This window comes from Vigna unguiculata, chromosome 5 (genome assembly GCF_004118075.2).
Source record: "Vigna unguiculata cultivar IT97K-499-35 chromosome 5, ASM411807v1, whole genome shotgun sequence".
Classification (NCBI taxonomy): domain Eukaryota; kingdom Viridiplantae; phylum Streptophyta; class Magnoliopsida; order Fabales; family Fabaceae; genus Vigna; species Vigna unguiculata.
Window position 1 is genome coordinate 12544164 of NC_040283.1, and position 15824 is coordinate 12559987.

General features: G+C 34.6%; 2 protein-coding genes across 2 annotated transcripts; both read left to right on the forward strand.

Moving 5' to 3' along the window:
* Positions 1 to 6092: 6092 nt before the first annotated feature.
* LOC114184196 (aspartic proteinase PCS1) lies at positions 6093 to 7910 on the forward strand. Its single transcript, XM_028071472.1, has one exon. It carries the CDS (start codon positions 6369 to 6371, stop codon positions 7674 to 7676), a length of 1308 nt encoding a protein of 435 aa, XP_027927273.1. The 5' UTR covers positions 6093 to 6368; the 3' UTR covers positions 7677 to 7910.
* A 4854-nt stretch (positions 7911 to 12764) lies between these two features.
* On the forward strand, positions 12765 to 15729 carry LOC114183839 (laccase-17-like). Its single transcript, XM_028070993.1, has 6 exons — positions 12765 to 12998; positions 13090 to 13241; positions 13321 to 13565; positions 13672 to 13800; positions 14038 to 15006; positions 15350 to 15729. Exons 1-6 carry the CDS (start codon positions 12870 to 12872, stop codon positions 15478 to 15480), a joined length of 1755 nt encoding a protein of 584 aa, XP_027926794.1. The 5' UTR covers positions 12765 to 12869; the 3' UTR covers positions 15481 to 15729.
* The last annotated feature ends 95 nt before the right edge of the window (positions 15730 to 15824 follow it).

Here is a 15824-nt window from a genome sequence, read left to right on the forward strand (position 1 = left end):
GTATTGATTTACGGGACACTAAGTATAAACACTAGTGCAGGAAGGGTTTTTGGCAGCGGTTATTTTTGTCATTTTGTTCCGGTTTTGGAATCGAGACATATTAGGACGAGATAAAAAATGTTAGCTTTTTGTCTCGAGTCTCAATCAAAGCAGAAGCTCCATATTCTGCCTCGGTTTGTTGAGAACCGAGGCCATATGTGTCTCTCTGCATTTTCAACATCTCATCTTCTCCACCAGAAACCCTAGGCAGCCACCATGGTTCCACCACAACTCCGTGAGCCACCGCCACTTCCGAAACTCAACCAAAGATCCGCAACCACCACAATCTTCTCCTTCATCGTAAGAGCAATTTGTGAATCGTGCCACCACCATGGAACCTCCATGTTCTTCATACATGAAAATGTGAACACCACACTTGCATAAATGCAATAAAAAATCAACCATCTACAGCAAATCACAAACCCTAAATCGCGTCTCCTCCCCTAAATCACGAAACCACCTCCGTCGCAATGACAAGTTTCTTCACGCTGCCACAACCTACACGTCTCGCCACCATCAACGACAGATCTCCATCCATGCACAACACTAGTCTGCCACGCACTTGCAACACAACGAACTCACACCCATTTCGCGAGCCCCAAATCGCACTTCGCCAAGTCGGAACATGAATGAGCCAAGCGTCAAGTAGTCGCGAGTGGTCGGAGCGCAACAACAGCAGTGGAGGTGGGTGGCTAAGAGAGAGAACGCGAACGCGAGGAAGAAGAAGAAAAAAAGTGATTTGCGATTTTTGAACCCTAACGAACCTTTTAGCCTCGGTTCAATTTTTAATTGAGGCATAAAACAATTTTTTGGCACTAGTTCAATTCCACCTGAGGCAGAAAACAGTTTTTGGCACCAGTTCAATTCCACCTGAGGCCAAATATGACTACCGTAATGACATTTTTGAAATATTAGTCAACTTTTAGGCTTCGGGTCTTCAAAACCGAGGCATATCAGACCTTTTGGCACTGATTTTTTGAGAACCGAAGCAGAAAGGTGTTTTTTGTCTTGAGTATATACTGAATCGAGACATAAAAGTTGAAAAAATTACAAAAGTACCACCACGCTATTTTATGTTTCGGTTAAGTGATAATTTAGACCTTTAACACGAGTTAAAATAACAAAATTGCACTAGTGAAAAAATATTAAAAATAAACAAAGATTTATTAGTTAAGTCAATACTAACTTATCTATTTTTAATATTTTATTTATTTTAGTCGGTGTCAATATCATCCACATTCATCTCTTTAATCCACGTTCATCTTCATCTACACTCACTTTTTTGTAGTTTTTTTGTACATATTTTTTTAATCCACATTTTTCACTTATTTCAGACATTGTTTTATATTCTTTTTTTCTCATATTATGATTTTTTTTTTTAAGTTACCATTTATTAATGTTCGCTTAGCGACCGCTTAGCCAACGCTACTAGCTTCTCTTAATCACAATATTAGTGTTCGCTTAACTTACACTATTAGCATATGCAAGCAACAACCGAAGCTACTATTTTAGTGTCCACCTTTTTAGCATCTCTCTCATTTAGGATGCAAAGCCAACATTTTAGCATCGATTTTCCATCGGTAGCATTGGGTTTTGGTCAACTCTAATAATTGGTTTTCTTGTAGTGGTAATTATATTTTGTTATATTGAATAAATAACAAATAGCACATGAGTAAGTCTTTAATAAGGACTAAAGGGTTTAAGTGATTTGAGTCATCTACTTAACATGTGAATGTTTTTATTACTATAAATTTGGATTGGAAGATATTAGTAATGTAACTTACATAGAAATATAATGTATACTTCTTTTTAAAATTCAAACAAAATCAAATTTAAACTTACGAAAATCGAAAATTAACCTTTATTCAAATTTAGTTAAAAGTTTGAGATCATGAAAATTGGAAATAAATTTTTGTTCTGATATAGTTGAAATGTATATTGGACATTTCATGTTGAATAGGAATATGATTAAATCATAATATATAAATTGAGTATAAATTTCACCTCACAAACTAATTTTATGAGATTAAGTTAGAGATAAACTCATTTATTAAGATGGTATAAAGTTATTTAGAATCGATCATAGTAAAGTTCATTGAGGTGATTGTATTACCCGTTATTGGACTTATGAGGAATCCAAGTATGAGGTTATGAGTCTCACATTAAGGTGAGATGAGTGAAGCGTGTAATATATAAGAAGAAACACCTTCAAATATATTATCTTCAGATTTTGGGTTAATGGTGACTTCACAAGGAGAGGAAAGCATTAAAGTCAAAGGCAAAAGGTCCATGTTTATTGTTGTCTCACAAAATATTTTTCTCTAGAATCATGACAATTAACTAAGCATTTGAAATTTGGAAGTTTCTCAATGATGAAAATGAAAGAGATGAAAGGATTAAAGGATTAAAGGAATTCAAGTATTAAATATGAATAAAAAATTTGAGATGCAAAAAATGAAGTAGTTTGAAACAATCGAGGAGTATGTTAACAAACCTTTTGGCATTGTGAACAAGGTAAAATTGCTAGGTATTGAATTTTTTGGTTCAAAAATAGTTCATAAAATATTGATGACATTTCTTGAAAAGTTTTAGGCTTCAATTACCTCATTGGAAATTATTAAGGATTTATCAAAGATCACCTTGGTAGAACTTGTAAGTTTTATGTAGGCCTAAGAGCAAATAACCAAAATGAGAGATAAAGTTTTTGTGGAAGGAGCATTGCAAGCCAACTTGCAAATCAACCAAGTAGAAAAGAAAAAAAAAATGAAGAATTACAAGAAGAACTTCAATGGTCAAGAACTGGTTGCAAACACCAACGAAGTAATGAAAAAAAGAAGAAAGAGTTTCCTCCTTGTAAGCATTGTGGCAAAATGGGTCCTCTTCCTTTCAAATGTTGGAGAAGATTCAATGTTACGTGTGAAAAGTGCAACAAGCCAAGATATCATGTGAGAAATATGCAAAATAGTTTTAAACAAAAGAATGAGATTTAAGTTGTTGATCAATAAGAGGGAAAACAATTGTTTCTAGCAACATGGTTTATAATCAATAACACAATTAAATGTTAGTTGGTAAATGTTGTTGTACTAATTAACTAACCTGCGATCGAGAGATATTCAAAGAGTTGGACATATCAAAGGTATCAAAAGTCAGAATTGGTAAGGGTATTTTCATTACTGGTGAAGGAAAGGAAACTGTGACCATTGAAAGTTGTCAAGGTACAAAGTTAATTTATGATTTTTTTTATAGACCTAAGATTGATCCCATTGAGGAATTTAAACACAATTTTCAAGATAAGCATTGTTTTATTAAAAAATGTTAAGGATAAGAAAAATTTTAGTGTTGAAGTGATGGCAAAAGTTTCACACTTGATCCCATAGAGGAAGAACAAGTAGCATATCCACCTATTAAAAATAGTACATAGGTTTGGCTAAAAAGGTTTGATCATTTTCATTATGCAGTTGTGTTAAATATGCAACAAACGAAGTTGGTTTGTGGCTTACTTCTCTTAGATTTTAAATTACTAAGTTGCGAAGTATGTCAATATAGCAAGCAAACAAGAACAATCTTAAGTAAACAACTAGGAAAGCTTATCCAAATACACTTTTCATGTGAAACATAAGCGGAATAATTCTCTCATTTTCCCTCTATGTCGATAATCTTTTAGTAACCGCAAATCATGCAAGGCTAGTTGAAAAATTCAAGCTATAAACAATGCAAGTTTTTTAAATGACATATCTTGATCTCATGACTTATTTTCTTGGAATTGAGATCAAACAAAGTGAGAATGACATTCTAACCAGTCAAAGAAAATATTCAAAGCAAATTTTGAAGAAATTTTAAATGAAGGAATGCAAATAAAATTAATTAAGGATATCATAAGAACTTGATTGGATGTCTAATGTATCTCACTACAAACATTCTATTTGTTGAAGTCTCTTGTCTCATTTTATGCATTATGCAAGTGAAATGCATTTAAAAACAACAAAGATAATGTTGAGGTATGTTAAAAGCAAAATTGATTATGGTGTCGAATTTGAGAATTTCAAGAATTCAAATTCTATGGATTATTTAATAGTGATTGGGTTTGATCCATTGACAACTTGAAGAGTATTGTTTCCGTCTATGCTTAGGAGTTTTCTTAAGTTGTACAAAGAAACAAGAGACTGTAGCACCATCAACCGCTAAAGTTGAATTCATAGTAGTAACAACAATTGTAAATCAAACTTTATGATTTTAAGTTATTTACTTTGGTAATAGAAAAAAAAAAAAAACTATTTTTTTTTGTTGACCATCAAGCCACAATTGCCATTACAAACAATGTGCCATGGGAAGACTAAACATTTCAACATCATGCTATAGTTCTTGGAAGATACAACCAAGTGGAGAAATAAACTTAGTTTACTATAAGTCTTAAAATTAACTAACCGATATATTCCCAAAAGTCTTGTCAACAAATTTAAACTTCTAAGATAAAAAATTGGAGTTTGCAATTCCTAAAGCAAATAATAATGTTAAAACCATGCTTTCAGTAACTAAAATTTAATTAATATATTTTACTAGTTCAGTTGATCATTAGTTAAGTCAATAAGTGATTTGTAAACTTTAAGAACAAGTTTTTGCTTTTAAGTTTATGTTTTAGGTTTATTAATTGCATCTTATTTATATCTTTTTATTGTACTCTTATAATTCATTGAATTAATATAGTGTGCGAGAATAAATTATTTATTTTTCTTCTATTATTTCCCTTCATCTCTCACTTTACATTTTCTCCGTAAAACCTTCAAAGTATCACATTTTCACTTAATACAACTTCCATACAAGAATGGTATTTAGTATATACATTGTGCATTTGTATTAGTATTAAAAATGAAGTGGAGAAGACATAGGCATATATAGGAATTTGGAACTTAAGCACATTATGATTGGATCTAGTTTAGAACACATCCATGTTCCGTTTAAGAAAAGCATCACATGCTTTGCCTTAAGATAGTTTCTTGGCATCTACAACAACCAAGAAAAAGCCTGATAACTTCAGAAAGCAGCCTTTATAAATCTATGCCTGTGCCACAAGGTTGCCATCGTCATCATATTCCTTTGTAAAGTAAGCAAAAAAAATCAAGCTTTTTCCAACCCTTCACTATAAATGCTGTGATGTTAGTTAGTACTAGAATGTCTTTGGATCATCATAGCTCACATTTTGAATCATTAATGAATAAATCTGATCTATAGATTCCTTTTATATATATATAATTTGATTGTTTTTTCTTTATTTCTTCCAATTTTCAAACGCGGTTTAAAACTTTACTAAAGTGACTAATAAAATACAACTGGTTTATATAATAATTGATTTCGATTTTATCATATACACATTTTGTTTTTCTTTTGAAATATTCATTTACATGTAAGTACATAATAATTATAAGTTTAAGAATTTTAAAAAAATTATCATAAATTTTAAAAGCCAACAATTAATTTCTGCCCATAAAAATTCCTTTTGAACTATGCTGGTTGATTAGACAAAGTGGAACATTCTGAAATGGCAACAACACGGAGCAAAGAACCTTTCATTTTGCATGTCCAAAAGAGAAAAGAAGTCACGTCAATCTCGAATTAATTTGAAACTCCAACTACCATATGGTAGGGTTAAAACTAGATGTGGTAGACATATTTGAGAATCAGTGTCTAAGGTTATTTTTACAAAATCAATAAAATTGTTGTTTCAGTTTCGTGTGCCTTAAAAGTTGAAATCAAATCTTCAGTTAAAACAGGTATCCCAAAAGCACATAAACTTCAATACCTCATTTATCTGAACCCATTTTGGTTAATTATTTTTGGCCTCTAAGTAAACTTATTACATAACCCTTCCACTTTCATAAGCTTCAACACATTACATAAACTCGTTATTCCTCTTTCTGTCATATACCATTCTAAACCATGTTACCATGCACCTATAGTTTTTAGAAACTAAGAGATTTTTATGGAATCAGATAAAAAAAATCCAAAGGAGATAGTAAGAATGAACACAAATCTAATATATACACGGACACCATTACACAGATCATAGATACACGTACCAAACAAAGAGATGTACCTTAACTAGTTATTAGGTACTATAGTACTAGGTACAACCAAAGTCTTGTTCTACCTTCTCTGCTAGATCCCATCTTAACTATTTCTCAGATCTTTTTCTTCAGACTTTTCCTACTTATAATTCTAAACCTTCAAGCAATTCCTATGCTTTTCTTTGCCTCCACAATTAGTCCAAAACCTCTTCTCTAAAACCCCAAACAAACCCCATAACCCTGCATTTTAACTCTCCCAAAACCATAATGAGACCATGTTTGAGCCTTCTCATTCTTTTAATCCTACGAACATCCCTTAGCATGTGTGAGGCCAAGACTCTAACTTTGCCACTAAAATCACAAGTGATTCCATCTGGGTATCTCCCAAGACCACCCAACAAGCTACGATTCAATCACAACGTTAGCCTCACAATCTCCATCACTGTTGGCACACCCCCACAGAACGTCTCCATGGTCATTGACACAGGAAGCGAACTCTCATGGCTCCACTGCAACAACCACACAAACACAAACCGACTCATGCCCGACCCGTTTTTCAACCCGAATGCCTCCTCCACCTACTCGCCAATCCCGTGCTCTTCGTCAACCTGCACGATTCGGACCCGAGATTTTCCCATACCCGCTTCCTGCGACTCGAACAACCTCTGCCACGCCACTCTCTCCTACGCCGATGCTTCCTCTTCGGAAGGGAACCTCGCTTCGGACACACTAGGCTTCGGATCCTCCGTTAACCGGGGAGTTATATTCGGGTGTATGAACTCCTCCTACACCACTAACTCCGAATCCGACTCCAACACAACCGGGTTAATGGGTATGAACCTCGGGTCGCTCTCCTTGGTTTCTCAATTAAAAACTCCCAAATTCTCGTATTGCATTTCAGGTTCTGATTTTTCGGGCATTTTACTTCTCGGGGAGTCCAATTTCTCGTGGGGCGGGTCGTTGAATTATACCTCCTTGGTTCAAGTATCCACTCCTTTACCTTATTTCGACAGGTCTGCGTACACGGTTCGGTTCAAAGGAATTAAGGTTTCGGATAAATTATTAAACATATCGGATAACCTTTTTGTTCCAGATCACACCGGAGCGGGTCAAACTATGTTTGATTTGGGTACCCAATTTACATTCTTACTTGGCCCGGTTTATAATGCATTAAGAGATGAGTTCTTGAACAAAACAAATGGTACATTGAGGGTGTTGGACGATCCGAATTTTGCATTTCAGATAGCAATGGATCTCTGTTACAGGGTGCCCATGAACCGGTCCGAATTACCGGAGTTACCAAGTGTGAGTTTGGTTTTTGAAGGGGCCGAGATGCGGGTTTCGGGTGACCAACTTTTATATCGGGTACCGGGTTTGGTTCGGGGTAATGATTCGGTTTATTGCTTCACCTTTGGGAATTCGGATCTACTCGGGGTTGAGGCATTTATAATTGGTCATCACCAACAACAGAATATGTGGATGGAGTTTGATCTTGTGAAACAAAGGGTTGGGCTGGCTCATGCACAATGCGATTTGGTGGGGCAAAAGTTACTGGGCTTGGGCTTGCTTCATTAGTGTGTGGTCCAAAAGTAGAGAGAGATTGAGAAAGTGAATGAAGGGGTTTTAGAATGTAGTGTTCGAGATAATTTATTGTTGTGGTTTGGTCAACTTCATTCAATTCAATTGAAGTGGCTATCCCATGGAAAGAGTGTTTAGAGGTAAGCTTTAAAGAGAGTCTACTTTGTACATTCCATTGTTCGATTGTTTTTAGTAACCAAATAAATAAAAAATAAATAAATTCGAAGTTAATATTGTTCTTACATCATCAATTGTCTACTTTATACATTCCATTTTATTTTATGCCCACTTTATACATTTCATTGTTTCTTTTTCAATAACTAAATAAAATAGCTATTAATATTGTTCTATAGCTATTAATATTGTTCTTTTGACACTTTCTTTTTGTTTAGTTATAATATTTTCTTATTGAAATAAATGAGATTTTCTATGAAATTTCATGCTGAATTTTCTATTTTAGAGGTTACATTAAGGAAATTTGTTTTATTAGACTCCTTTTTTTATAGAGAAAACATATAATACTAAAATTCTTCAACTTCATATGGTATTTTTTTTATTAATTTTGCTTTGTAATTTTATTGTGTTAAATTTTTATTTTTTGAATATTGTTCTAATCTCAAATAAGTTGAGATTACATAGTTAAGGTCAATCACTACATTCGAGATATTGATCAATTTGGAATTTAAAAATCGAAATATTTTTCAATTTTAAGTTTGAAATTTCATCATGGTTCTATTATTAAAAGGCGTATCAAATGCTTGAAAAAGAAAATGATATTTAAACTTGGTTTCCATTACTAAATGATGTAGGACTATTAGTTGTATCAGAATAAGAGTCCTAGTCGAGGGATAGAGCAATTTTTTGTCCGCACGGACAATGCCAATGTTTTGATCTCATTTTCATTAAGATAACATATTTGGGGTCAATCATCGCAATCAAGATATTGTTTGCTGAGTAGAAATGACATTTGGCAGGGACATGTGTCAGATATGCATTGGGTGGTTGTGTTAGCATGGACTCATGCACCTTGTTGTGCAAACATGTGTTATCAACATTAACAGAAAACACGTTGAGTAGACACTAGTGTAGAAAAGACTTTTTATAAGTCTATGATACATACTTTAGCGGTTATTTTGGCATCACAATTGTCGGCAACATAGAAAATTCACGCTTTCTATGACGTCGTGAAAAACCTGACATAGTAAGTTTCAACGTTTCACCTTACTATATCAAGTATACAAGTATTCGTCATAGTAAATCCAACTTACTATAACAGGTGTTGGTAGACTTGACATAGTAAGTCCACCTTCTCCCTACCAACGACTATCCCTTCCTCTCCCTTCTGCCACCTGTCATACATGAATCATGCAATCCATAACAACACTCGCTAAATACTACCCATCCAAACTAAACTTAATGCTCCAAATAGACCCATTATGTGCTTAAATCTTTTGGCTTCTATAAAGCGTTGTCACCATCTTTGAATTGTGAAATGCCACGTCCTCATCGCTGCTTCATCAATCCATATTCTCGACGACAAAGCTCGTGACACTCTTGATACCCTTCAACTACTCCTTTCCTTTCTTCTTCACTTTGGAGCCACTCGCATTGGAATTGACACTAGCCTCTTCAACATTTTGCCTTTGTATTAGCTCCTGAACAATGGGGGAGTGCTCCATCATCCTCTCAAACTCCTCCATCGTCATGTGCCTCCTTGTGGCAACCTTTCACAGATTCTCCGAATCATTTACCCATACGAATGACTATAAACCCTAAGAAATCAAAGAGAGTTTGAGTAACATTTTAGGGTTCAATAACTTTCCTCTTAATGAAAATGCAATAATGGAGGAAGACAATCATAATAGAAGTTGTGAGAATGCAAGACACGACAATGAAATTGTTGGAAATAGTCCAAGTGTGAGTCAAAGTCCCACATTGGATAGAAAAGACAAAGTTAAACACTATATAAGAATAAAGACCCATAACAACATTGCCTTAAGGTTTTGGTGTAAAATTGGTGTCAAAGGTCTTATATGTGCTAGACTAATGTCATATAACCATGTATGCCATATAGAACCACAATCTCTCAATAACCATGACTATAACCATAACTCATATATGAAAAAATATACATAACCCATCAGTGGTATCAAAGCCGATGGTTCGGAGTGATTGACCGCATAACCATAACTATAACAAAAAGGGGTCACCGAAGTGACTGACCGCATAACCACAACCAAAGGGGCATAACCACAACCAAAGGGGTCACTCGTACACCTGAAGGGAAATATACTAGCGGATAAATTAGAGGAGGATCTACTTTTTACAACATCATGTGTCACTACCAACGAATCTTCAAAAGATTGGATTATAGACAGTGGTTGCACAAACCACATGACTCATGATAGAGAAATTTTCAAGGAGCTGAATAAATCAAATATTTCCAAGGTAAGAATTGGGAATGGAGAACAACTTGCTGTGAAAGGTACAAGAACAGTTTCAATTAAAACTGATTTATCAAATTAATTTTTGATGTCTTATATGTTCCTGAGATTACCCAAAATTTGTTAAGTGTTGCTCAATTGTTAGAGAAAGGTTATAAGGTCTCCTTTGAAAATAAAGTATGTGTGATCAAAAATACTAACAACATAGAGGTATTCAAAGTCCACATGAAAGACAAAAGATTTGCGCTAGATTTTATGAAGGAGAAATTTGCTACAAATAAAGTGAGTATGAAAGAAAGATCAAAATCAGAAGATAAATATCTCTGGAAGAAAGTAGATGTCCAAGTAAAGAAAGTAGGTGGAGGTTCATATTCTAATATTCACAAAAGTTTCAATGCCACTCCAATGAAATCCACACCGGACAAAGAAAAAGAAGATGATGTTGATATAAGAAGAAATATGAAGGATGATGCCAAATTGAAGAAAGATGTGATGCCATGGAAGAAAGAGAAAAATAAATATTACAAGCACAAAAAGAGGAGAAGATCAAGCATCAAAAGATGGAGAATTAAATATGAAGATATAAAATTTAAATAAACAGATATTAAGCAAGGAGGAATATTAAAAATATTACTTAATATATTTTTTTATTTAAATTAGTTTTTAGAAAATATTTCAGTTTTAAATATATGTTTCAGTTTTAGGAAATTAGTTATTATTTTAGATTAAGAGTGAAATATTCTAAATATTTTATACTTGATATTTATTATATTTTGCTCTATATATAGGGTATATCAATAAAATACAAAAACATGTTCCTCCGTATAACATATCACATATATCTCTTATATCTCTCAAGTCCCAGAAATCATAACAGAAGTTGACAAGAATGCAGGTTGAAAGAAAAAGCTTGAATCGTGACCTGCTTGAGAGATAATACAAAGAAGAAAAGTGAAATATTCAAGAGAAAAGAATTCAAATATACCATGACCAGTACCAAATTAACATATGTTATTTTAATTTTAACTGTAACATTTCTTATATTATTATATTTAAAAATGTATACTTCATTATTTTTTTAAAAAATGACTAAATTTTTTATATTTCATATTATATTTATGGTTTTTGGAAAGATTAAAGAAAAACATCATCCACCGTTAGAGTTGGGTTTAAATTGAATTCAATCGGGAATACTAAACGGTGCCAGATCCGTAAATAAAAGGCACAGTGTAGCACTGCAATAAATGAAAAAAAGGAACGGTGCTAGATCCGTGAAAAAAATGGGGATTTTGGCTTGGATTTTAAAACAATGGGTAAATTTTTCACTTTAAAGTCCACACAAATAAACAAGAAATAAACTAAAGTTGACCCTACCACAACAATTTAACAATAACAGTAATCCTAGAAAATATATAAGTGAGAATGTGGACAACAAATATAAAGTGGCATAGGCAGTAACATCAAAAGCAGTTAGATAGTTAGCATAGTGTAAAATTAAGAACCAACAAAGCTAACGAAACAATATGATGTAAACATGCAACTTTCCCTTTCTTCTATTCCTTTATTAGCAAGTCTCAACGGTAGGAGCCTGAAGTTCACCCGTCAACCAAGTCCATCAAACCCAATTTGTGATGCTCTATCCCTTTCATTTCTCCACATTTTTTTTCTTTTGTTTCTCACTCAAAGTGCACACATGGAAATAGGGACAAAACATCATCTAATAATTACATGCTTGCAATACTATAGTCCCAACAAGCTTCACATAATTAGTAACCCAACTTTATTAATTTTTCTATAAATCAAAAAGCAGTTTGAATTATTAGGTGATATCAGATATTATGTAATAATTTCTCAATAACGGAATTTACGTAGCTTATCAATATAGTTAGGGTCCAATGTAAGGAACTAACTCCTTCAAATGTGATGAACCAAGTTTCAATTCGTGGTATGTGAAACAAATATGTTTAATTGGTTATGTTATTCTTGATTTAGTAATTCAATTGTGAATTTAAGTTTTATGTATCACCATAGGCTTACTTGGAAAGCTTATTAAGAAGGAAGACTTTCGATACAAGGACATATTACACTCGTCTGAACCGGTTCTGATATCACTTGTTAGATTTATAAAGAAGGTTTTATCGGGAGAGACATAACACCAATGAGACCTGAGTTCAAAACATATAATGCATTGACACCACTCTCAACCAAAAACCTTAAGTCAATGAGTTGATGGGTCTTCATCCTTATATAAAACTCTCATTTATACTCGATGTGGGACTTAGACCCACTTAGATTCCTATCGGTATATTTTAATATATTAGTGTCCAATCTTTGAGTTATGCTTGCATATACCATTGCCATTAAATGATAACAAAGTCTATTGGGTTGGGACAATTTGATCTGGTATCATTACGTGTTTTACAAGGGCCATTTTCAGAAAATGAAGTTATGGACCGTTAGAGGAAGATCCTTAATAATATAATCTGGCTTGTAAAGTACTCTATATTCTTAACCATTACCAGCAGCTAGCTAGTGGCATGGTTCAAGTTTGGAACATTGTTGCTGAAGCCATTACAAGTCTGTAATGTCTCATTTTCAACCACCTAATTATCTATTCCTACTGCTTCCATGTTCACTATATAAGCTGCTGTCTCCTTCTCTTCTTCTCTTCATCCAAAGAACAAACATCAAACTCTGTTGTCTACTTGAATAGCTTCGAAACAATATTTACAAGAGAAAACAGGAAATGGGTTGTGCTTATCTCAGCATGCCAGGTTTCATGAAGGCAATGTTTCTGATGTTATTTGCTGTGATGACATTGCCAGAGATAACTCATGCAAAGCATGCAAGAGTCACTAGGCACTACAAGTTTAACGTATGTGCAATGTTTTCGATACAATGAGATGCTTCTTTCAAATCAATTTTCTTTTACTGACTGTAACACTTCTCCTTTCTCTTTTTCACAGATTAAAATGCAGAACTTCACAAGACTATGCCAAACAAAGAGCATTGTAACTGTGAATGGACGGTTTCCTGGTCCTAGAATCATAGCAAGAGAAGGAGATAGAGTTGTGATTAAAGTGGTTAACCATGTTCAGTACAATGTTTCCCTTCATTGGTAATGTTATATAACTAAACCCCACGAACCAATTTGTTGTGATTGTTAGCATTTTCTCAACATTTGATTGATTTTTCAGGCATGGAGTTCGCCAACTGAGAAGTGGCTGGGCAGATGGACCTGCCTACATCACACAGTGTCCAATTCAGACAGGGCAGAGTTATGTGTACAATTTTACGATCATTGGCCAAAGAGGAACATTGTGGTGGCATGCACATATCTCATGGCTTAGAACAACCCTTTATGGCCCCATTGTCATTCTTCCCAAAAGACATGTTCCTTACCCTTTCCCTCAACCCTTCAGAGAAGTTCCCATCATATTGGGTAAGTTTAGATCCTAAAAAAACACTCCATGAAGTGTCTCTATGAGCTCTACATGTTTGAAACTTTGACACTTTTTTGTAATACGCAAACCTGTATAAAATGGCAGGAGAATGGTGGAAAGCAGACACAGAAGCAGTTATAAATCAAGCAACGCAAACAGGATTGGCACCAAATATCTCAGATGCTCACACCATCAATGGTCTTCCAGGTCCTGTCTCCAACTGCCCAGCCAAAGGTAAGAACATAATTTCAATCTCAAACTGTTATATATGGTTAGCTTTTTGAATTTTACAGTAGTTATTATAGAGTTTGTAATGGAGATAACTTCTGAATGTTGAGGATTCAAGATTCTTTTACTCAGAAATCAAAGTTAAAATAGAGATGGAAGAAAAACACAAACATTGTCAATTCTTGATCATATATGATTATTGATAGTTTTCATTTCATTAAGTGAAGTTGTCTGTTTCTTCAGATACTTTCAAGCTGAAGGTGAAGCCTGGGAAAACATATCTGCTTCGTCTGATCAATGCTGCACTTAATGATGAGATGTTCTTCAGCATAGCCAACCACAGCCTCACTGTGGTGGAAGCTGATGCTGTGTATGTAAAGCCCTTCAGCACAAAGATTGTTCTGATCACACCTGGTCAAACGGTGAACGTGCTTCTGAGGGCCAAATCCAAGGCTCCAAATGCCACATTTGCCATATCTGCAAGGCCCTATGCTACAGGTCCAGCTGCTTTTGACAACACCACAGCCACAGGTTTTCTTGAGTACAAGAATCATTCACTTTCAAACAACAAGTCAAACACCAAGAAGCTTCCACTTCTTAGAGCAGTGTTCCCTAAATTCAATGACAGTGTCTTTGCAATGAACTTCCACAACAAGGTGCGTAGCTTGGCCAATGCAAGATTCCCAGCAAAGGTTCCAAAAACTGTGGACAGGCGCTTCTTCTTCACTGTTGGCTTAGGAATCAGCCAATGCTCAAAAAAGGAACAATGCCAAGGGCCTAATAACACAAGGGTAGCTGCCGCTGTGAACAATGTGACCTTTGTGATGCCAAAAATTGCCTTACTCCAAGCACATTTTTTCAACCAATCCAAGGGAGTTTACACCACTGATTTTCCTGCTAACCCTCCTTTCAAATTCAACTACACTGGCACTCCACCAACCAACATCATGGTGACTAGTGGCACTAAGGCAGTGGTGTTGCCATTCAACACCAGAGTGGAGTTGGTTCTGCAAGATACAAGCATCATTGGAGCTGAGAGTCACCCACTTCACCTTCATGGCTTTAACTTCTTCATTGTGGGTCAAGGCAATGGAAACTTTGACCCCCAAAAGGACCCCAAAAAGTTCAACCTTGTTGATCCTGCTGAGAGGAACACTGCTGGTGTTCCATCTGGAGGCTGGGTTGCTGTTCGCTTTCTTGCAGACAATCCAGGTGGGTACTGTTACCATAAATGGTTTCTGATTTATTAATATTTATCTAATCACTATTATTAATGATTTCTAATTGACTGAAAGTGTCAAATTAACTCAGTTATCTACTTTCTTTACTTAAAAATGTCAGGCATCTATTAATGGACAAGATTAAACCAGTTTAAAGATATAGTTCTTATACCAACTTCTTTTAACATTGAAAGACTACTATATAATATTAATGATTCAATATGAAAGGAGAACTAATCTAACATGAAGTCTATCTTCAGAGAAGCATATTCAAGATTTTGTTTGGGATTCATTGTTAGTTTTTGTAACATCATCTGCTGATGTTGCATGAACAGGTGTTTGGTTCATGCATTGCCACCTTGAAGTGCATACCAGTTGGGGCTTGAAAATGGCATGGATAGTTCAAGATGGAAAGCGGCGCAACCAGAAGTTGCCACCTCCACCCTCTGATCTCCCCAAGTGTTGAGAAGATAGACACCTTAATGTTTTGCTTTTCTCTGTCTGGTTTTGGGGTTAGATTCTGAAGTATTTGCTTCTGGCTTTTGATTTCAAATTTTGTTTCTTTTCTCATTTTTGGATACCCGACAAAGAATGTTTGGGGCAATTAGATTGTTGTTTATGTAGTAAATCTAGTAAGAGATTTGAGTGGAGAGTTGTATGCAGGTTTTAGCATTCAATTATCAATTTTAATTTGTAATACTTTTGCCAACTATTATATATCTATTTTGGGAATTTAAGAAAATGATTTTGTATGATATTTACCCAAACCAAAGAATGATTTTGGACCACATAACATGAACAAATGAAGTT